The sequence below is a fragment of the Mixophyes fleayi genome, chromosome 7, assembly GCF_038048845.1.
Source record: "Mixophyes fleayi isolate aMixFle1 chromosome 7, aMixFle1.hap1, whole genome shotgun sequence".
Lineage (NCBI taxonomy): Eukaryota > Metazoa > Chordata > Amphibia > Anura > Limnodynastidae > Mixophyes > Mixophyes fleayi.
Window position 1 is genome coordinate 7177127 of NC_134408.1, and position 24437 is coordinate 7201563.

The following is a 24437-nucleotide window of genomic DNA, read 5'->3' on the forward strand; positions in this document are numbered from 1 at the left end:
ACATTATTTATAAACCACTTGTATCGCAGGGCAATTTGGTAACACTTGATCAATATTACCCCCGAGTCATCAACCTTTCAATTTCTGCTCCTGAGCTTGCTTTTGACTTTTTTCCTGAGTAGAACTGGGCTCAGTTGATTAACTGATAAAAAAAGCTAATTTTATTTAATTAATGCCAGGTTAATTAAAAAAAAAGAGAAAAAAAACTGTCCTAAGTTTGGAGAAGACAAATATTACCTGGCACCAGGGTGCAGTAACACACAGGGACTGTCAGTGAATGCTGACACTTTAGTGCCACAAGTGCTGTAAATATATCTTGATGCTTTATCCCTGGTACCCAACAGACAGGGGAACTAGGAGGAGCTCAGTGCTAATCAGCATTGGGCTGGTACTCTGTAGGTGAGGGGGCCCCTAGAGGACTGAGCCCGACACAGAGTAGTTTAAGGGTTTGCAAACTGACATACATTGAATGGTTTTTCATCCTCCAAACTAATAATCATAAATCCTGCGGTTTGGATCTAAAAAATGCATCCAAGGTGTTGAAACCGCATACTAATCAACTGCTTAGTAAATCTACCCCTTAATATTAAATGCTTCCTTTAGACTTGCTGAAGCTTGTTCTTTTGTTATTTTCTTCCAGTCTCCTGGGAGGTCAGATGGCTTAACCTTATATTCATCAGCAAATTCCTGATTAAACTGCACAAAAATGTATTTCCAGTAATCAGAGGACTTGCTGTTGGGGTCAGGTCGGATGTCCCAATCTGGGTAATATGTGCGATACTCTTTGTATGGGTGCCACTTTCCTTTTGTCTCTAAATTTTTAAATTTATCACTTGATATAACAGCAGTAGAACATATGTCAGTGACCAATTCATTATTGTGAGACCATGTGTAATTTCCCAATCCCTTAGGTCTGTGGATAAATGCAGAATGATTCCTATGATTTCCCCCTTCATTGTCACAGGGAACTCTACAGAATGGACACTGCTGTCTACATCCCATGACCTTCTTCAGCAGTTCATCCTGAGGCTTCAATGTGACAGTGGAAAGTACACACTCAATGACTAATGATTCAGGCACTGACAGAATTTCTTTTTTTATGTAGGGGAGATATGAGAGAATGACCTCAGGGAACTGCTCAGCATTTGCAGTGTTATGGAAAGTGATCATTTGTATCTCATTCTGTGAGATTACTAATTCTCTCCTGAATAGTTCACAAAACTGATTTAAAAAAGCTGAAATGCTGGATATATTTAAAGATGTTTCGTTGGTAAGGACATGTTTGATTTTTTCAGTTATCTCCCTTAAAATCTTCTCTTGTAAAGTATTTAGAGCTGGAGGACTCTGGTATTTTCTTATAATGTAATTAGTTATCCAGTCTTCCAAAAAGCTCTCATATGCTTTAATGTATTGTACGTAGCTTTGGAATTTGTTTTCCTTTAGTAGATCCTCCAGCACAGTTATCTGGAAATTACTTCTGCTGCTAAATGTGGTTTTATCAGTATCCTTTATTATCTCATCAATGATTTCCTTCCCGAGATGCCTCAGAATATACTCAGATAATGCTGGTTTCAGGCACAGCTCACAGAATGCTTTGGCTCTGTTCTGACAATCATCTTTCTCGTCCAATATACTCTCAAATGTAGATAAATATTTAGGTTTTAACTTTTCTAAGCAGATTTTTGGGTCATTTTCTTGGATAAACGTATCATGCATCTTCTGAAATTTCTGAGATGCTCTTCCAAAGATGAGGAGCTTGAGGTCCAGCTCAAACTGTGATGTGAAATGAACCTTCTTATGGTTTTCTTCCTCCAGTTTATCATTGATCATGTGCAGTAATTCCTGGCAGTAAGTGTCATTATAATCTTCTGGGGATTTTACTTTCTCTGTGACATATGTATCACCTATATCTATCAAACATGCAGCAAGATCTGCTACCTTATCATAGTTTTCTTGACTAGTATATAATTTATTACGTTTTAGATTAAACCAACCGACATCAATGTACTTTTTATCCATATTAAATTCTCTGTGTCTATAATCATCAAAACTCCTCACATTAGTTATAGTTTCATTTATGCCACTACCTTTTACACTCATCTCATTTCTCAGCAGATGAAGCATTGTCTGACCGATGTTACGTTTTGTTAATCCCTCCATCGATAAATCAGATAGTGTTTTATTCCACATAGCTTCAAATTCTTGTTTCACCTCCTTGTCACCCAGCTCACAGTTACTCTCTCTGCAGCATTTCAGGAGATCAGTAATTTTTTCTTCAATCAGCTTCCGAAATGTGTTCTGGATATTCTGTATCTTGACCTTTCCTTTCTGAATAGAAACAGCTTCATTGAGCTTACTGAGCGCATTACTTTGTTGTTCTTTTTTTAAGAAGTTTATACTCATGCAAAAATCTTCTCTGTATTGTTCTATAAGATGGACATTATCAGATTTATTCTCATAGTATCTTTTTAGTTGTTCCAGCATTTTCTTTTCTTCTTCAAGTAGCAGCTGTTGGAGATCATTCTTATCCTGGGCACAAGTTTCTGTATCAAGGCTATTGGCAGATTGATTTCTAATATCAGTCTCTGTGCTGATCACCCAGCTGTGGACCTTCTTGGTGAACTCGCATTCCCACCGAGAGTATTGTGCAGCCAGTTTATTATAAGCTTCAGCTACCAGACTGTTCCTAAAGCTGAAGATAAACTTCTCGTGTTTAACTGATTTCCACAAACTCTTTATCCATTCAATAAACTGAGGAATGTGACATTGTCTGTTCTCAGAGTTCTGTGATTTTAAGCATTTAAATATATACCTTTTTAGTTCATAAACATTTACACTGTAACCAAAATTTACCGAAGCCATTGGTGGGACCCCCTGCCACAGACCAGGAATGTACCAAGTGTGTCTCTCTAGGTCATAGTCTATCACATCACTGAAAGCTGTAATTCCACTTATCTTCTCCATTTCTGCAGCAATTTTTGTCATTTCATTTAATTGCTCCAGAAGTTTCTTCCTATCTCTCATGTTATTTTGATGAGCGGACACATCGCTCACATTCAGATGCACAAATTGACAGTTGGGTTTCTTCCCAATTTCTTTCATCCTAAGAAATGCATGGGTCACGATCTGTAAAATATCTTTCATTTCAGATGAATGTTCCATGGCCATGTTGACTATGGTGATATCACTCAGACCAACCACTAAAGTTGCCAATTCATTGTCATGTTCATAACTGTCCTCCAGAGAAGCCAACTCAGGAGCTTTCAACCCTTCAGTGTCAATCACCAGAATAAAGTCACAGCCCAGCTCCTCCTGGAAGGTCTCTTTCACTTTAATAAGAGTCATGAAGGCTCCTCGTGTACATCGTCCACTGGCCACAGGGAACTGTAAACCAAACATGGTGTTCAGAAGGGTGGATTTCCCCGTACTCTGCACTCCCAGCACAGTTATTACTCTCATCCTGCAGTGTCCTCCTGTCTTGTTGTCCAGCTCAGTCAGGACATCAGTTATCCACTGCAGGGGGATGTTGGAGGCGTCTCCATCAATCAGCTCCAATGGGAACCCATCCAGCAGGAGATCAGCAGCTATTCCTGGAAGTTTTGTAAATTGTATTTTTGCTTCAGCAATTACATTCTCATTAACCATTGAACATTCAGCCTCATAAACCTGCCCCAGCTCACGTAGGAAATGTTCAATTCCTAAAGAGCTGTCAGAGATTTTCTGATCTAGTTGTTTTAGTTCTTCTGGATTATTTGATTTATTGTTACATTTTTCCTTGTATTCAGACAGCAATACACAAATATTATTTCTTGTAATTGAATTCAGCCCGAATTTCATCAATTTAAAAAAATAATATTTTTCCACCTGAGACAATTGGGTGACTGCATTAATAAACAATGATATACCAGTAGAAAGGCTGTGATTGTATTGTTCCTGGTGTAGGGAATGATGTTGCTGTATGAGCTCACTTTGATAATCTTGTGCATTTTTCCCTCCTTGTTTTTTCATTCTGCAAAGTTCTTTCTCTATTTTTGACAATTGTTTCCACAGATCTCCCTGTAATGTCAGAGTTTCTTTCTTATACTCTTCCACATTGTGTATTACAGAGGTAATGTTCCTGGCATGTTCCTTTGCATTCTGACATGTAGACGTGTTCTCATCTACACAGATGTAATCTCCTTGGATTTCATCTATAATACTAACCAAACTTCTTTTTGTTAGACAATTATTTGAAAGACTCTGAATGGTGTTTTGTATTTTTCTCACAAATGCTGCATCATTAGCTGTGCTGCCTTTTAAAATAATATTTTTTCTTTTTAAACTTAGCTTTGAAGTTAAATTTTTGATATGCTTCTCAGTCTCTGTGGTTACTTGTTTCCCAGGACTTGGAGTAACAATGAAATAATACTGTGTGTCGGAGTTACTGCAGGTTGATAACATTCTGAATTCTCTCTCACAAATACTCTCAATAAATATAAACACAGCTGATGAGACTCGTGTCAGAAACATGAACTGTTCCCAGCTGGACTCCAGGTCTCCACGTAGATTGGTCACTGCAATGGGCTCTGGGAAAACATCAGACTGACCACAAGGAAAATACCAGGAAATCTCCACAAGTCCATCTGATATTTTCCTCTCAGTATTTCCTCCCTCCATATTGTCATGTATGAAGAAATCATGATGTTGTTGAGCTGGATTAAGGACTTGATTTAGGATTTTAGATTTGGATAGTTTGCTTTTTCCTAATTTTACAAATGAGAAGATCGGCATGGGAATGGTCACAACATTTTCTTCATTGAACCCTTTACTGTCAGCTAATGATTGAGGTCTCCATCTCTTCACAATATCCCTCATTGCCCACAGCATGAAGGTGCATTCTGTGCCATCACCAGCAGGGAGCACCAGAGGGACAGCAAACTGGCACATGGACATTTTTGATACAATCTCTTGTTGTAGAAAACATTCTGAACAATGCAGGACAGCGCACACAACATCCAGAGGGTGAATACTGGGAGTTGAATCATTCTCTGTAGCAATCACTGATAAATCAAAATCTTCTTCATTTTCAGTTGGATCCAAGTTAGGTGAAAGTTTTTCAAACTGAGTGTTTAGTGCAGTTCTGTTCAGGGCCATGAGCTTCCTTAGAAAGTGCCATGGAATATCTGTTATATCCTGAGGCTGAACATCATCCAGATTCTCTGACCCGATCTCTAGAACATCCCTTAGGGTCAGTTTTGATACAGTTGGTTGCTGTAACTTTACATTATGCAGAAGTCTGTGAAATGTCTGCACTTTGTCTGTGAAATGAAAATAACAGTGTTACAGTACATTAACATTGTCATTAAACACACTTTCAAATAATAAATGTATATAATTAGTTTATATTAGTATAATTATTACATGTATAAATGGACCTCTTTATTTCCAACTATAGTATAAATAACTGCTAAAAAATTTCTTATGTATACTGATTCAAAGCCTAAGTATTTTATATATGGAGTTCTGGTTAGACTATAACAGGCAAAATCTCCACCTGAAATTGTACTTACCTGGGTTCCAGCATTGACTTGTTGCAGAGGGCTATGCTAGGTTCTGCCTCTGCCAACTATATTATTTTTTTCAGAAAGGCAGAAATGTTGTAGCCAGACAACACCCTGCATGTTGTAGAGTGCAGAAAATCGGGGACAGGAACTCAGAGGACATGGCAGGACTCCTGATCCTCATCAATGCTGGATGTCAGATAAGTACAATTTTGAAGGAAATTTAATTCTTTACAGTTTAACACTTTCCCTAAAGACTTAAGGATTAATCCTGAACAAGATATCACACTCTGTAGAAATGTATATTGCAAATAGCATTTATTTGTCTGGCAGTTTTGGTACCGAACGTATTTTGGCGCCATTAGTGGCTTCCTCATTGGTTTAGTGAGAATCAAACTATTAGATGTATTTTAAATAGAGATGCTCAGTGTCGGTTCCCGAGAACCGAATGCACCCGAACATAGCAGATCTAAGTACCGAACCAAGGAGGCTCCGGTACCTTTGCGCGCTTTCAGAATTGAAAAGGAGGCAAAACGTCATCGTTACATCGTCGGATCTCGCAGTTTTGGGTTCTATTAGTACCGCCCTCCACTGCGATCTAGCACAATTTCACAATGGGACACAGAAGGGATAGCACAGTCTGTAGAGCAGTTGGGCAGCGTCATAGGTAGAATAGAAAGAGGAGGGGGTGGCAGTGTTCTTCAAAGTCTACAGTGACATTCAGGAGAGCTCTATTGCTAATTGTAATTGCTGAAATAGAATTAATAATAGGTCTGGCAGGCTTGGTCTTCTAAATCTGCAGTCCCATAATTTACAGTCTTATATAGGTAACATACAAAGAGGAGAGCTCCATTGCTCCATTGCTAAATGTCATTGCTGAAATACAAATACTAGAGCTGACAGGCTTGGTCTTCTGAATTTGCAGTCAAATTGTACGGTGTTATCAAAATGGATTCACAACAGTACACAGAAGAGCAGGAGCACCAAGCAGCTGCTGGCACCATTCATGATGACAGTAATCCCTCTAAGTCATCTGGTAAAGCCTATGTTAAAGTACATATTGTTTGTAAGTCAAGAAAACTAAAATGTTAAAAACTCCTTTCACCTTGGTCAAGAAAAAAAGACCTGTAATCCAGGCAAAGTTATCTGCAGGAAAGAAAAATTGCCAACATGCCATTCTACACACGCAGTGACAAGGAAAGAATGAGGCCTTCGCCTTTCTCTATGAGTGCTAGCACTGCAACTTTGACTGAGGCATCTTCTTGTGAGGTCAGTCATGACCAAGCAAGACCTTGTCATTCAAACTCCAAAAGTGGTGTCTAAATACTTTTATGTGTAAAAGCCGAGATGGAAGAAAACAGTAAGTCATTAGAGGAAAATGTATGTTCAGATTCAGAAATGACACAAATCCCTGCGGAGAGTCTATCCACGAGTGCTATGTGTAATCTTGACCATTCTGATAGTGTACCCATAAAGAAGGCCCCTTTCAGCAGTTCTGCTGATGTGTGCCTGAACAGCTCAAGTGTAGCCAGTGATACACCAATTGAGGATGCCACTTTGGATTTGCAACAGGATGAGGGGGATATTTGTGTAGTCAATGAGGGAGCTAATGAGGATGTTGATGAGGATGATGTTGTTTGTGTAAGTTCTGCACCGGTGAAAGCAGTTCTTGCATGTGATAAGAAGAAGGCCATTGTCATGCCTGGACATAAGACCAAAAAATCCACCTCTTATGTTTGGAATTATTTTTACCCAAATCCTGACCACAGTTGTCTAGCCATTTGTAGTCTTTGTAAAGCCACAGTCAGTAGAGATAGGGACCTTAACCATCTAGTAACCTCATCCATGTTAAGCCATTTGAAGCGAGTTCATGGCAAGCTGTTGGGAAAATCAGAAAGTTATGCTAAAAAATAACAACAAGCAGCCCATCATCAGCTAGGTCCCTTCTCTCACCTACATCCCGATGCCTGCAATCTAGGCAATCTAATCCCACAACACCGTCCTCATCAATATCCTCAGTAGCGATCGGAGTTTGTCCTGCATCCAAGTTACTAAGGCTAGATGACTCCTCCACTATCCTGGATCTTTCAGAAGAATTCTTGAGCGTTAAGACTATTAGTAGTTTACAACAATTAAATGTTAAACAATCCTTTGTAAGAGGAAGCATGTATGAAAGCTGTCACCCAGTTGCAAAGCGGATTAAAGACGTCATGGCAACTATGCTAGTATTAGATCTGCATCCAATATCCACTATTAATTAGGGATGAGCGCACTCGGATTCTGGCAATCCGAACCCCCCCGAACATTGCGGATCCGAGTTAGATCCGAGCACTCTCCGGGTATTCCCGCCGATTCCGAAACTTAAAACGAGGCTCTGAGTCATAATCCCGCTGTCGGATCTCGCGATACTCGGATTCTTTAAATTTCCCGCTTGCCGCCGACATCTTCACTCGGGCATTGATCAGGGAAGAGGGAGGGTGTGTTAGGTGGTCCTCTGTCCTGCTATTTGTCGTGCTGTGCTGTGCTCTGTCCTGCTGAGTCCAGTGGTGCTTTTGCCAGTGCTCTGTCCTGCTGAGTCCAGTGGTGCATCAGTCCAGTGTTCTGTCCTTGCTGAGTCCAGTGGTGCATCAGTCTAGTGCTCTGTCCTTACTGAGTCCAGTGGTGCGTTTTGTCCTGTGCTTTGTTCTGCTAAGTGCATATTTATTTCACAAGTATTAAAAATTCTTCCATAAAAAGAAAAAAAAAGAAAAATTCTACAAAACTCCTTTTAAATTAATATAAAAAAAAAAGTCCTTGCTGAGTCCAGTGGTGCATCAGTCCAGTGCTCTGTCCTTGCTGAGTCCAGTGGTGCATCAGTCCAGTGCTCTGTCCTTGCTGAGTCCAGTGGTGCATCAGTCCAGTGCTCTGTCCTTGCTGAGTCCAGTGGTGCATCAGTCCAGTGCTCTGTCCTTGCTGAGTCCAGCAGTGCGTTTTGTCCTGTGCTTTGTTCTGCTAAGTGCATATTTATTTTAAAAGTATTAAAAAATCTTCCAAAAAAATTATAATTCGACAAAAATCCTTTTAAAAAAATATAAAAAAATATTCTAAAAAGTCTAGAAAAAATTATTCCAGTCCATTAACATTAATACTGCAATCTATTAAAAATTGTTCACTTTTCTTGCAGCATTTAAAAAATAGTACTGTAATACAACGTGTGCTGCATATAATGGAGTACCAAAATTTGGGGGATAAAGTAGGGAAAGACCAAGACCCACTTCCTCCTAATGCTGAAGCTGCTGCCACTAGTCATGACATAGACGATGAAATGCCATCAGCGTCGTCTGCCAAGGCCGATGCCCAATCTCCTAGTACAGGGCATGTAAAATCCAAAAAGCAAAAGTTCACTACAATTAGTAAAAAAAGAAAATTGAAAACATCTGAGGAGAAACGTAAACTTGCCAATATGCCCTTTACGACACGGAGTGGCAAGGAACGGCTTAGGCCCTGGCCCGTGTTCAGAACTAGTGGTTCAGCTTCACCCAAGGATCTAAGCCCTCCTCCTCCCCCCTCCAAAAAATGTAAAAGAGTTATGCTGTCATCAACAACACAGCAAACAACTCTGCCTTCTAAACAGATGACATCACAAATCCCCAAGGCGAGTCCAAGGGTGTTGGTGGTTGCGAAGCCTGACCTTCCCATCACTGTACGGGAAGAGGTGACTCCATCCACCATTTGCAGCACACCCTCTGCATATGCTGGAAGGATGACCCACAGTGTAGATCCAGATTTGGATAATCAAGGTGTCAAGGAGGCTATTGATGTAGCTGGCGTTGTGGAGGAACTTGATGAGGAGGATACTGATGTGGTTATTTTAAATGAGGCACCAGTCGGAAAAAAAGTGGATGTCCATGGGATGAAAAAGCCCATCGTCATGCCTGGTCAGAAGACCAAGAAATGCACCTCTTCTGTCTGGAGTTATTTTTACCCCAATCCGGATAACAAATGTATGGCCATATGTAGCTTATGTAAAGCTCAAATAAGCAGGGGTAAGGATCTTGGCCACCTAGGGACATCCTCCCTTATACATCACCTGAATAACCTTCATAGTTCAGTGATTAGTTCAGGAACTAGGGCTAGGACCGTCAGCAGTCCAGGGACACCTAAATCCCTTGGTCCTGTTGGATACACACCATCAACACCCTCCTCGTCAACTTCCTCCACCATCTCCATCAGATTTAGTCCTGCAGGCCATGTCACCAGCCAGAATGAGTCCTCTTCAATACGGGATTCATCTGAGTAATCCTGCAGCGGTACGCCTACTACTGCCGCTGCTGCTGTTGCTGCTGGTAGTCGGTCATCTTCCCAGAGGGGAAGTCGCAAGAACGCTACGTCTTTCACCAAACAGTTGACCGTCCAACAATCGTTTGCCATGAGCACCAAGTACGACACTAGTCATCCTATGGCAAAGCGGATAACTGCGTCAATAACAGCAATGTTGATGTTAGACGTGCGTCCGGTGTCCACCATCAGTGGAGTGGGATTTAGACGGTTGATGGAGGTATTGTGTCCCCAGTACCAAATCCCATCAAGATTCCACTTCACTAGGCAGGCGATACCAAAGATGTACAGAGAAGTACGATCAAGTGTCCTCAGTGCTCTAAAAAATGCAGTTGTACCCACTGTCCACTTAACCACGGACATGTGGACAAGTGGTTCAGGGCAAACGAAGGACTATATGACTGTGACAGCCCACTGGGTAGATGCATCGCCTTCCGCAGCAACAGCAGCAGCTGCATCAGTAGCAGCATCTCCACAATGGCTGCTCGTGCCAAGGCAGGCAACATTGTGTATCACAGGTTCTAATAAGAGGCACAACGCTGACAACCTCTTAGAGAAACTGAGGGAAATCATCTCACAGTGTCTTACCCCACTTAGACTCTCCTGGGGATTTGTGGTGTCAGACAACGCCAGTAACATTGTGCGGGCATTACATATGGGCAATTTCCAGCACGTCCCATGTTTTGCCCACACCGTTAATTTGGTGGTGCAGCATTACCTGAAGATTGACAGGGTGTGCAGGAGATGCTTGCGGTGGCCCGCAAAATTGCTGGACACTTTAGGCATTCTGCCAGTGCCTACCGCAGACTCGAGATACATCAAAAAAGTCTGAACCTGCCCTGCCATCACCTCAAACAAGAGGTTGTGACGCGCTGGAATTCCACCCTCTATATGCTGCAGAGGATGGAGGAGCAGCAAAAGGCCATTCAAGCCTATACAGCCACCTACAACATAGGAAAAGGAGTAGGGATGCGCCTGAGTCAAGCGCACTGGAGACTGATTTCCGTGTTGTGCAAGGTTCTGCAGCCGTTTGAACTTGCCACACAAGAAGTCAGTTCCGACACTGCAAGCTTGAGTCAGGTGATTCCCCTGATCAGGCTGTTGCAGAAGCAGCTGGAGAAAGTGAGGGAGGAGCTGGTAAACCATTGTGATTCAACAAAGCATGCAGCTCTTGTTGATGAAGCCCTTCGTACGCTTTGCCAGGATCCGAGGGTGGTCACTCTTTTAAAGTCAGAGGAATACATTCTGGCCACTGTGCTGGATCCTTGGTTTAAAGCATATGTTGTGTCTCTGTTTCCGGCGGACACAAGTCTACAGCGCTGCAAAGACCTGCTGGTCAGGAAATTGTCCTCTGAAGAGGACCGTGACATGCCACGAGCTCCTCCATCAGTTTCTTCCACACTTGTGGCTGCGAAGAAAAAGCTCAGTTTTCCTCAAAGACCCGCTGGCGGGGATGCTGAGAACATCTGGTCCGGACTGAAGGACCTGCCAACCATTGCAGACATGTCTACTCTCGCTGCATTTGATGCTGTCACAATTGAAAAAATGGTAGAGGATTACTTTGCTGACACCATCAAAATAGACATGTCAGACAGTCCATATTGTTACTGGCAGGAAAAAAAAAGCCGGCTTGGAAGCCCCTGAACAAACTGGCTCTATTTTACCTGAGTTGTCCCCCCTCCAGTGTTTACTCCGAAAGAGTTTTTAGTGCAGCGGGGAACCTGGTCAGTGAGCGGCGAAGGAGGTTGCTTCCTCAGAACGTTGAAAAAATGATGTTCATAAAAATGAATTATCAAGTCCTCAATCAAGCACAGCAGTGCCCTCCAGATAATACAGAGGGACCTGTGGTTGTGGAGTCCAGCGGGGACGAATTGATAATGTGTGAGGATGAGGAAGTACACACTGAAGGGGGCCAGGAATCAGAGGATGAGGATGAGGACGACATCTTGCCTCAGTAGAGCCAGTTTAGTTTGTACAGGGAGAGATGAATAGCTTTGTTTGTGTGGGGGCCCAAACAAAACAATCACTTCAGCCACAGTATTTAATACTTTAATTGTATATGTAGTTCCCAAAAGGAGGAACTGCCACTTCTATTTAATACTTTAATTGTATATGTAGTTCCCAAAAAGAGGAACTGCCACTTCTATTTAATACTTTAATTCTATATGTAGTTCCCAAAAAGAGGAACTGCCACTTCTATTTAATACTTTAATTCTATATGTAGTTCCCAAAAAGAGGAACTGCCCCTTCTATTTAATACTTTAATTGTATATGTAGTTCCCAAAAAGAGGAACTGCCACTTCTATTTAATACTTTAATTCTATATGTAGTTCCCAAAAAGAGGAACTGCCACTTCTATTTAATACTTTAATTCTATATGTAGTTCCCAAAACGAGGAACTGCCACTTCTATTTAATACTTTAATTGTATATGTAGTTCCCAAAAGGAGGAACTGCCACTTCTATTTAATACTTTAATTCTATATGTAGTTCCCAAAAAGAGGAACTGCCACTTCTATTTAATACTTTAATTCTATATGTAGTTCCCAAAAAGAGGAACTGCCACTTATATTTAATACTTTAATACTATATGTAGTTCCCAAAAAGAGAAACTGCCATTTCTATTGCTACGTTCATTGTTTGTGTAGTTCAAAAAAGAGGAACTGCCATTTCTATTACTACGTTCATTGTTTGTGTAGTTCAAAAAAGAGGAACTGCCATTTCTATTTATATTTTCTTTCTATATGTAGTTCCCAAAAAGAGGAACTGCCATTTCTATTACTACTTTCTTTCTTTCTTTCTTTCTGTATTTCAAAAAAAGAGGAACTGCCATTTCTATTACTACTTTCTTTCTTTCTGTATTTCCAAAAAAAAATAACTGCGGCCTTAACTGCTATGTTGGTGTTAGACGTACATCCGGTGTCCGCCATCTGTGCAGTGGTATTCAGACCAGTTGAGGGTTTTATATTGTGGCCCCGGTACCAAATTGGGTACCGGGGCCACTACACTACGCAGTCCAGATAGCTGTGCAGTGGAATTGAGACCAGTTTATGTTTTTTTTTATTGTGGCCCCGCTACCAAATTAGGTACCGGGGTCACTCCACTACGCAGTCCAGAAAGCTACCTCGGTCCAACGATTTGGACTAAAAACAATATTGTGAAGTGTGAGGTGTTCCAAATACACTGGAAATTAGTGGAAATGATTGAGGTTAATAATAGCGTAGGAGTGAAAAACCAACAAAAAACTAGCACTTTTTATGCTTTTTTAAAAATAAATCAGAACCCAAAACCATAAATCAGAACCAAAACCTTTCATCAGGTGTTTTGGCAAAACAAATCAGAACCCAAAACCTCAAGCTAATCAGAACCCAAAACCCAAAACCCTAAAAGTGCCCGGTGCACACCCTTACTATTAATGCAGCTGGTTTTAGACACTTAATTGAGGTCTTGTGTCCCCGTTACCAAATTCCATCACAACACCATTTCAGTAGAAAAGCTATTCCTCACCTCTACCAGAAGGTTCGTAAAAATGTAATTATTGGGCTACAAAATGCCATTCTACCCACTGTATACTTAACTACAGATATGTGGACAAGCGGAACTGGGCAAACTAAAGATTATATGACTGTGACAGCCCACTGGGTTGGTGATTCGCCTTCACCAGCAGGAACAGCAGCAGCACGTACCCAAGGATGTCACATTTGTCAGAGGCAGGCTACTCTGTGTATAACTGGCTTCACTAAGAGGCATACAGCTGACAATCTGTTATCTGTGACTGTGCTTGATCCTCGGTGTAAGAGCTATGTCTTCTCTTTGTTTCCAAATGACCCAGATCTGAAGAGATGCAAGGAGCTCCTAGTGAGCAAGTTGGCAGTTCAAGTTTTACGTGACAGGACGTCGTCTCCTCCTTCAGTTTCTCATTCAACTGCTGCTAGAAAAAAACGTAGCTTTCCCGAGAGACCCAGGGATGATGCTGATGACTCAGCACAACATTTTGACATCGGGTCTGGTCTAAAAGAATTGACCAAAAAATGTAACACCTCTGCCGTAACTCCACCTGATCCTACTATCAACATCCAAAGGATGGTGGAGGAATTTCACGACAGCATAGAAATAGACACATCAGACAGTCCCTTTACATAATGGGAGGAAAAAAAAGGGAATTTGGAGACCCATGTACCAACTTGCTTTCCACTGCCTAAGATGCCAACCCTCCAGCGTGTCCTCGAAAAGAGGTTTCAGCACATTTGGGAACCTTGTCAGCGATCGGCGTAGAGAGCTACTTCCTTAAAATGTGGAAAAGATGATGTTCATAAAAATGAACTACAAGTTTCACGAGCAAGGCCTTTCCCGCCACTTACTTTAAAATACTGAGACTTCTGTAATGGTGGATTCCAGCGGTGATTAATTAATAATGTGTGAGGATGATGTACAAACTCATGAGGGTGAGGATGAGGCTGAGGATGATGACAACAACATCTTGCCACAGTAGAGTTCATTTACAGCACTGTTACCTTAGGTGCCTTAAGCCCATTGTTACCCTATTTTGTGGGAGTCCAAACAAACCAAGCACTTCAGCCTCAAGGAGTGACACTTTTGTGGCTGAAGTGCTTGGTTTGTTAAAGTGTGCATGTCCTTTTTAAGATCCAACATAAGGGTGGGTGGGAGGGTCCAAGGACAATTCCATCTTGCACCACTTTTCCTTTCAGCTACCACTGTGTTCAAAGTTACCTACATGTGCTATATACTGTTGTGTGCTTAGCAAAAATCTTTGACACCCATTGATGATGCAGGTGACATTTTGTCATCTGGTCTTGTCTACTGTAAAATAATTGATCAGAATTAGTGAGACCTCTTCTGTAACTCCACCTGATCCTACTATCAACTATCAACATCCAAAGAATGTTGGAGGATTATTTTTAATTATTTTGAACGGTTTTATTAACAGTTTTATTAACAAAGAACAACGTTGCTTGTAGAAGTAATGTAAGCATGGTTGTCTAAATAGACTGTATATGTATTACCTTCCACTTTGCTGATTTTTCATCAAGTGTTTGTATTCTGCACTTTTCATCAAAGGTACCTAACTAAATTATAATTTTGTGGGAATTGTGGCTGATGCGAAACTCAGTGGTGAAGTTGCTTTTTGCTGGGAATTACAATGGCTCTTTTTAGTGCATTGTCTGGCACCCTGGATTGCTCTGGGTCTGATAAAAACACACATACCGGGGGGGTCAGTGCTCGTCGCCATGTATTAGCTGTAGAATTACCAGTTATCCAAAAAACGGGTGGAGCGGTCAAATGAACCATAACTGGTTTCATGATCCAAGGACAATTCCATCTCGCACCATTTTTCTTCTCTGCCACTGCTGTGTGCCAATGTGTCCTAGATGTGCTAGGAACTGCCGTGTGTTTGTGTCATTGCTCTGTCGCTTACCATCCAGCCAGGTCGCTGCAGTCTTTGTGTGAAAGTGTATGAAAATAATATCGTGACCTGTGAGGTGGTCAAAATTGACTGCAAATGACTTGAAATTAGTGTTATTGAGGTTAATAATAATGTAGGAACAAAAAAAGAGCAAAAGTTATGTGATTTTAGCATATTTTAGAATTTTTAAAAAAAAATACAGATCCAAAATCAAAACCAAAACACACAAGGGTGGTTTTGCCAAAACCAAAACATGAAGTTATTCCAGATCCAAAACCTAAACCTTAACCAGAACACGGGGGTCAGTGAAAATCTCTAATTTTAAAGTTTGGGTCGATTTTGCACATACATTAGAGAGACCTGATTGATCAGGGCAATTGTATAATTGACATTTTCTGTAATGGTAACATTAAAATGAGGATGCATGTGCATCTGATAAACATACTGCTCACACATTCCATCTGTTAGGGGTAACATCATGTCCCCAATGTGTGCACATTCTTTCAGTGGTATCGGGGCCTGGCAAGTCAGGTATGCATGTGTATCCAGTGTGAATCATGTGACACAAATGTACCTGCATCTCTTGTGGATCTGTGTAAGAGGCGTCATAGGATGGATGCATGTGCATTCATTGAGTCCTGTGGTCTGTGGTGAGAACACATCTATGAGGTGGTAGATTCAGGCTTGTGGCATTGTAGTATAGTGGATTAATAATAACAGCACATAGTATCATATATATTATTATAATAGCTCACTCTTATCATCTCATACCTTGATTACTACATTCTCCTCTCTGGCCCGCTTGTCACCCCCTGTCCTGAATGCGGTGTCATGACTAACCTTCTTCTCTCACCGTTCCTCTTCTGCTGGTCTTCTTTGTAATGCTCTCCACTGGCTCCCCGTTCCCTCCAGTATACAAGCCAAATTGTTTATTATCCTCTACAACACCTTCCCCTTCTGCATCTCCGACCTTGTTAAGAAATACTCCCCTACTCACCGACTTCATACTAATAATGACATTCGTCTCTGTAATAGTCACGTTGAACTGTGTATCATGTGTAAGAAATATACAACTTGCTTCTGATTGAAAACTCGTATTGTGTGAGTAAAAGATATTGCTGTATGTTTGCACTGTGACTGTGAATAGTATAGTAACAGGTCCATACAATGGTGATACTGTGACTTCTGAGTGTGGTAAAATGTGTACTAAGTGGAATAAAGGACTAGAATAAGTAAGGTTTAAAAAGCACAAAGAAAACCATGGAAAGGGTGTGAGCAACTTATGAGGTTATCTGGCAACAGAATATAGTATATTGCCAGTATATAAACGACAGCATCAATACATTATTTATTTCCCTCTGTACATGCTCGCTCGGCAGAGCCGGAATGGGACTGAAAATCAGGCCTGACATTTAAAGCACACGCCCACCTGCCGTGGGCTCCATACACGATATTGTTGCACGCTGATGTGGCGTCACTGGTGCAGTGCAATTTGATCACTTCCCTTGTTGTGCAAAGCACCAGGAAAATGCATAAAACTATAATGTTAAAAAAACAATTTTTTTTTTATTGTTGCTTAACCAGGGGTACTTTATTATTATAAATGATAAATCTTAAATAACAAAAATAAATAATGCAACTAAAAACAAACCTCACTTTATAGTGCATTTTATTTTATATCTTCCTTTTCCCTACAGCACCTTTTTCTTTACATACCTGGGTGATTACAATAGGGTATATATTTATATCATATTATAGCAAAAGATTATATAACATTGTTTTATTACAGTACTGAACACAGGGGCTGTTTTATAAAAGTGCAAAATGCCCTTTTGCTTTGAAAAAACAGTGATGTATTTGCCAGCAAAAGGGCTTGAGCAAAGTACTGGATGTCATGCTGACACCCTGGTCCACAGCTGGATTAAGGCTCTGTGGGGGCTGGGGCACTTAAGGATGGGGGCTCCTATGATGTAACATTATTATTATTATTATTATCGTTTATTTGTTAGGCGCCACAAGGTATCCGCAGCGCCGTACATGGTACAAACATGGTTATCGTTTAGACAAATACACAGGCAATACTATGTGCACTACTGTTAGGTGAATGTACAGTGTGAAACAGGACATACTCTTCAACTCTCCTTGCAGTGGGACCAAATCCTGACTAAGTGAAACAGTCACTCAATTTCTGGACTGCCGCACCAGATTCAGGACAGTTGGCAGATTGTCCTGCTTTCTCCTACTTGTTCTTGTCATTTTCACCACCTGTGGCTGCTGGTATCTTTAGTTGTTGCTTGTCTGGATCCTGGAATGTTGGGGGCCCTATTTAGAAAAGAAATTGGGTACATGAAATTTAGAAAACTCCAACCATCCCCGGCATTAAATCAATAGCACCCGCATGTTATAATTAGGCCTCCCCACAGACGCAACATTAAAATAATAGTACTTGCATTTAATAAATAGACCTATTTCCCTCCAACCAGCCCCAACATTAAATTAATAGTATTCCCATTTAATAAATAAACCTACTTCCCTCTCTCAAGTCAGCCCCAGCAATAAATGAAATAGCATTTACATTTAATATAACCATTTCCCACAACCTGTCACTCACCAGACTGTGAGTGCTTCTTCCCGTATGTTTAGGAACCGTGGCCGTCCACCATCCTGAGGGTCTGCGCATGCGCAGCCCTTTCAAAACCTTCAGTACCTGTTCCTTTAACTTAATTGGCTGATCAGGCAACACTCCCTATTTAAAGCACCTGCTGTTCATACCTCGTGGCCTGATCTTGGAGTCTCATTCCCCATGAGCCTCTGAAGGTGTTCCTGTGTTTCCTCGTGTATTCAGCGCTGCTGATTCCTGTGGTTTCCAGACCACTTCTACTCCTGTGGTTTCCAGACCACTTCTACTCCTGTGGTTTCCAAACCACTTCAACCCTCCTGTGTATCATCGTGACTGTTAGCTGATTCCTATCCGCTGCCTCCGTGCACTACAGTCTTCAAACCACTTCAACCCTCCTGTGTATCATCGTGACTGTTAGCTGATTCCTATCCGCTGCCTCCGTGCACTACAGTCTTCAATCCACTTCAACTCTGCTGTGTATCATCGTGACTGTTAGCTGATTCCTATCCGCTGCCTCCGTGCACTACAGTCTTCAATCTACTTCAACTCACCTGTGTGTCATCGTGACTGTTAGCTGATTCCTATCCGCTGCCTCCGTGCACTACAGTCTTCAATCTACTTCAACTCGCCTGTGTTTCATCGTGACTGTTTGGCTGATTCCTACCTGCTGCCTCCGTGCGCTTCAGTCTTCAGCTCATCTCATCTCTCCCGTGTTTCCTCGAGACTGCTACAACTGATTCCTATCCGCTGCTCTCCGTGCTCAACAGTTCCAGCTCAGCTCTGCTCTCCCGTGTTTCATCGTGGCTGCACCTGCTGGTTGCTACCCGCTACCTCCGTGTACCTGCAGAGTCCTGCTGACCGCTACTCCTCAGTTCTACTCGTGTCTACGACAGCTGATCCGCTCTCCGTGCTTCTCAGTGTTCCTGCTGGTCTCTACTCGCCAGTCTGCATCGGATCTGCGCCTCACTGCTTTCATCTCGTCTAGACCATCGCTACTCTTCAGGGTCCACCAGGAGTCCAGTTCTACATACTACTGCTTCCTGAGTTATTTGTTCCCCTGCTGGTCTACCTACCTGTGCGCTGCACCTACTTGATTACCGCTTCACTCTTCTGGGACTTCGCATCCTGCCGGCCTCCAGCCGTTCAGGTATCTCTGCACTCCTGTCTGACAGCCTGCTCCTGAATCACGGTATGCATACTTCTCATTGACTGTGCTGGTGTATTGCATATCTTGCTGGACTGAGTTTGTTCTCCTCTGGAGTTTACTATCCGCTGAGCCTATTACCATCATTGACTGTGTTATCTTTTGCCCGGATAGTTTCAGTGACTTTCTATTATTGCAGTGCTGTTCAGTCATTACTATATTGTGCATGTTATTGTGGATCAAGTTTAAGGTGCCCGTGTATCCTCTGTATTGCAGTCTCTCCCCGTGCTCCTCCTCACATATATATTCAGTGGTACAACTTGCTAGAGGCAGACCACTGATCCCTGTTTCGTGTGTCACCTGTTCCAGTATCCTCTCACACAGCAGTGGTACAACTTGCTAACGCAGACCACTGACTCCCCGGATACCTCCACTTGGATTCCATTCCTTCACTCAGACAGCGGTACAACTTGCTATCCGCAGACCGCTGACTCTCATCACCTCCTCGTTTCTGTTGGACATTCCTCCTCACTATAGCAGTGGTACAACTTGCTACCGCAGACCACTGACTACCCTCACGTGTCCTTTGTCCATTCAGTTCCTCGTGTATTACTACATCCATATTACCAGTGCTGCTAGACATAGACTTTCCTGAGCATCTCTATCATCTGCTGTCTCCTGTTCCGTGATCACCCGGCTACCAGAGTACCATATTACCACCTATATTGCTCTGGTAAGCCTATCACCTGGTGATCCCTGGGTAAAGACTCCTAGTGCCCGTGACACAACCATTAAATAATTCATATTCACATTTAATAAATAGCCCTCCGCCCCAAACTCAAACCAATGTTCAACTAATAGCCCCAAATCACCCCAGCATTAAATTCAAGGTCCCATCACCTCAATTAATGTGCCCCACTAAAAAATGAAATAGCCCCATCATTACCACACAAATAAATAGCAGCCACAATTAAATAATTAGCCCACACCTACACTCCACTACTAAAAGCCTACCTTACACACTATATTTAGAACACCCCTCTCCACTTTGTTCAGTTACTGCTTGGCCAAATCCTGGAATGCTGGGGCCCTGTTTGAAAAAGGAATAGATACTGTTCACCTTCTGGAAAGATGCGCAACTAATAAACACTCTAGGAACCCCAACAAGAACCTAGATTAAATCAATACCATTCACATTTAATAGACCTATTAATCCTAACCCCCAACATTACATTGTTAGCACCCTCATTACGTCAATAAATACCATGACAATACATTATTAGTACCCACATTACAACAATTAGCAATACCCCCACATTACAACAACCAGCATCACCCCCACATTACAACAACCAGCATCACCCACGAAATTACAGCAACCAGCATTACCCCCCACATTACAGCAATACTAACCCCCAAACACACAACAACATTATCACCACTACACCACTCCCGCGTTACAGCAATACCACTTATTATATGGGCGCCACTGTAGGAAATCAATGTTCTACTCTCATCAAATCTCCCACAAAATAGCAACAACAGAATAGTTGCAAACATATAATTAACAAGTACCTTTTCTCTCCATTAAATGATAACATGACCATAAATCCCACTCCGCAAGCTCGCTGCCTAGGTGTAATCCTTGACTCACAACTATCATTTTTTCCCCACATGGACTCTATATCTAAATCATGTTACATACACCTAAAGAACATTTCCAGAATACGCACATATCTGACACAAGACACTGCAAAAACCTTAATTCATGCACTTATTATCTCCCGCATGAACTATTGCAATTCCCTCCTTACTGGTCTTCCCAAAGTCAGACTTGAACTCCTACAATCTATTTTGCACGCAGCGGCTAAATTTATTTTCCTTGTAAACCGTTCTTCCTCTGCTGAGCCACTCTGTCAGTCTCTACATTGGTTGCCTGTATTTCAACGAATCCAATATAAAATTCTTCTACTAACATACAAGGCCATCAACAAATTGCACCTACATCTCCTCACTTGTTTCAAAATATCTCCCAACTAGACACCTCCGTTCTGCACAAGATCTACGTCTCTCTTCCACTCTCATCACATCCTCCCATTCTCGGTTACAGGACTTTTTCTGGGCTGCACCCACTTTGTGGGATTCCCTCCCTCGCACAGTAAGACTTTCCTCTAGTCTTCAAACCTTCAAGCGTTCACTGAAAACCCACCTCTTCAGGCAAGGTTATGATATTCCTCAACCAGCATCTTAATCTCCCTAGGTTACCCTATTACCACCCTCTAGACAGCTAACAGAAGAGAACAACCCTCTGACCAACATTGCTACACACACAGCCCACTCAGTACTTTTACCTTTGCATTCTAGCTGGTCCATTGTGCAATATGATGTAGCACATGCCCTTGTGTTTCAAACTCCCATTGTCCCATTGATTGTAAGCTTGCGTGCAGGGTTCTCTTACCTCTGTCTGTATGTATTACCCAGTATTGTTTTATTATTCTTTGTTGTAGAGCGCTAAGGAATTTGCTGGTGCTATATAAATAAATGTTGATGATGGTGATGATGAATGTGTTAGTAGTCGCGGTGGCCACAGGCACCGCCGCGACTCTCCATACCTTCCTGCTGGCGTCCCAGTCGTCGCTATGGCTGCCGGGACGTCACTTCCGGTTTCAGCGTCCCGGTTGTCAGGGGCGCAAGAGATCCTCTGCTGCCGAGCCCGGCCAGCTGATTACCAGCCGGCCGCTCGCGCGATAGTCAGTTTAGCAAATCATGGCTATCTATTATCAGCTGTTCAAGGCACATTGGTAGATACTATACAGTGGAACACTGCATTCCTTTTGGCCATTTGCACTCCTGCCATTAGGCAAAACCTGTGACTATTCTAAGACCTAGTCCTGATTGGTTCCTACTACTACTTAAGGCAGTGAGGTCTGAGCCTCGCTGCCAGTTATAGCGTCCTGTTTCAGTACTGCTGCCTGCTACTTTGTCCCTGTGTTTGTCTGCCATAACACTCTATTCCTGTGTTCTCTTTAGCCGGTACACATCTCCCGACCCTCTGTTTGTCTGTTTGTCTGCAGCCAAGTCTGTCCCCACCACTAGGGGCAACAGTGAACACCAGACTTCAGAGCAGACTCTGGGTTTTGCTGTACTGGCTGGAGGGGTTCCTAACATTATAACCGGCCAGTGAAGATTAGTGTTATATTGCCATGGACAACAGCGACTCAAATCTTTCTCCAGCCCAGGTCTTGGCTAACCAGATCCAGGCGATTTCTCAAGTAAAACAGGGCCTATCCCAGCGCTTGGCAGCTCAAGAAGAGGCTTCCAGAAACCTGCAGCCTTTGCAAGCCTCCGCCGGCGTCATACCAGAGCCAAAAATGAACTTGCCTGACCGGTTCTTGGGAAGCAGGTCTGCTTTCCGCAACTTTAAAGAGAGTTGCAGGTTATACTTCCGCCTGAGGCCACGCTCCTATGGTTCTGAACAGTAAAGAGTAGGGATTGTTTTCTCTCTACTCCAGGGCAACCCTCAGTCTTGGGCCTTCTCCCTTCCACCAACCAGTCCAGCCTTACAGACCGTGGATGCCTTCTTCCAGGCCCTGGGGTTACTATATGATGACCCAGAAGTGTGGCCTCAGCTGAGTCTCATCTCTGGGCATTAAGGCAAGGACGTTGTTCCGCTGAGGAATATTGTACAGAATTCCGGCGATGGTCCATTGATAGAGCCTGCAATGATCTGGCACTGCGGAGTCAATTCCACCTGGGTCTCACCGAGCAAATTAAGGACTCCTTAGTTCAGTATCCAGTACCCGTCCCGCTTGAAGATTTGATGCAGCTTGTCTTTAAAATTGACCGTCGAATTATAGAGAGGAAAGCTGAACAGGAGTCGTCCATACCTGTTGGCTCACCACCCAGTTCTAGTGCTACTTTGCCGGATTCCCCTGAACCCATGCAGCTGGGTGCCTACCGCCTGCCTCCAGAGGAATGCTCCAGAAGCCACTCACTAGGCCTTTGTTTGTATTGTGGCCAACCAGGCCACCTTGTACTCTCCTGTTCCAAAAAGTCGGGAAACACCAAAGCCTAAGCGCTGGCGAAGAGGCGCGCTTAGGTCTTCAAATTATCTCTTCTTCTTTGTTGGTTCCTGGACATCTAGCCTTCCGTGACAAATTTGCGGATGTGACAGCTTTCCTCGATAGTGGTGCAGCAGGTAACTTCCTGGATATTCACTTGGCTCGGACGCTTGACATTCCGGATATCAAGTTAGGATCAAGCATTACCACCTGTGGTTTGGATGGTAACCCGTTGCCTGGGGGTAGAATTCTCGCGAAGGCTCCAATGGTTCGGTTGTCTGTGTGAGCCCTCCATATGGAGGAACTCTCATTCTACCTAATTACCTGTCCCTTTGCTCAGTTGATTCTGGGGTATCCTTGGCTTCACAGCCATAATCTCCTTATTGATTGAAAAAGAGGGGAGATCATCCGTTGGAGTCCAGAATGCTTTACTTCTTGTTTGATCCTGCCTCTCAGAACTCTGCAGCCTAGTCCGGAATTGTTGCCTGCACCCTACCAGGACTTTAGTGATGTGTTCTGTAAACAGAAGGCTGACTCTCTCCCGCCTCATCAAGACTATGACTACTCTATCGAGCTTGTGCCAGGTTCAAAATTGCCCAAAGGGCGTTTGTATTCTTTGTCTGCTCCTGAAACGCAAGCCATGGAACAGTACGTGGAGGAGAACCTAAAGAAAGGATTCATCCACCCCTCCAAATCTCCTGTAGGTGCTGGATGTTTCTTCGTGGCCAAAAAAAGACGGCAGTCTGAGACCCTGCATCGACTATCGTGGGCTGAATAAGATCACTATTAAAAATACTTATCTGCTGCCCTTGAATTCTGTTCTGTTTGACCAGCTCAAGTCTGCCACCATCTTCTCTAAAATTGACCTGCGGGGCACTTATAATCTCATCTGCATCAGACAGGGAGACGAATGGAAGATGGCCTTTAATACCCTCTCTGGGCATTATGAATATTTGGTGATGCCATTTGGATTGTGTAATGCCCCGGCAGTCTTCCAAGATCTAATCAATGACATCTTGCGAGAATTCTTGGGTAAGACCGTGGTGGTTTATTTAGATGATATTTTAAATTATTCTCAGTCCTTGTCCCAGCACCACCAACACGTTCGGGAAGTTCTGGAGAAATTACGTCAACACCACCTCTATGCAAAATTGGAGAAGTGCGAGTTCAAAGTCCCCAGGGTGGCCTTCTTAGGCTACATCATTTCTTCATCTGGCTTTTCCATGAACCCCAGTAAAGTAAATGCAATCCAAGACTGGGTTTCGTCCTACTAACCTCAAGGCGATCCAAAGGTTCCTTGGCTTCGCCAACTATTACTGGAGGTTTATACG

General features: G+C 42.7%; 1 protein-coding gene across 1 annotated transcript in view; it reads right to left on the reverse strand.

The window, feature by feature from the left end:
* Positions 1-573: 573 nt before the first annotated feature.
* The window catches only part of LOC142098434 (up-regulator of cell proliferation-like), a 29224-nt gene continuing 5360 nt past the window's right edge, over positions 574-24437 (reverse strand). The window contains exon 2 of the mRNA XM_075181281.1: positions 574-5297. Within this exon, the coding sequence (XP_075037382.1) occupies positions 574-5297 (4724 nt within the window). The remainder of the gene's footprint in view (positions 5298-24437) is intronic.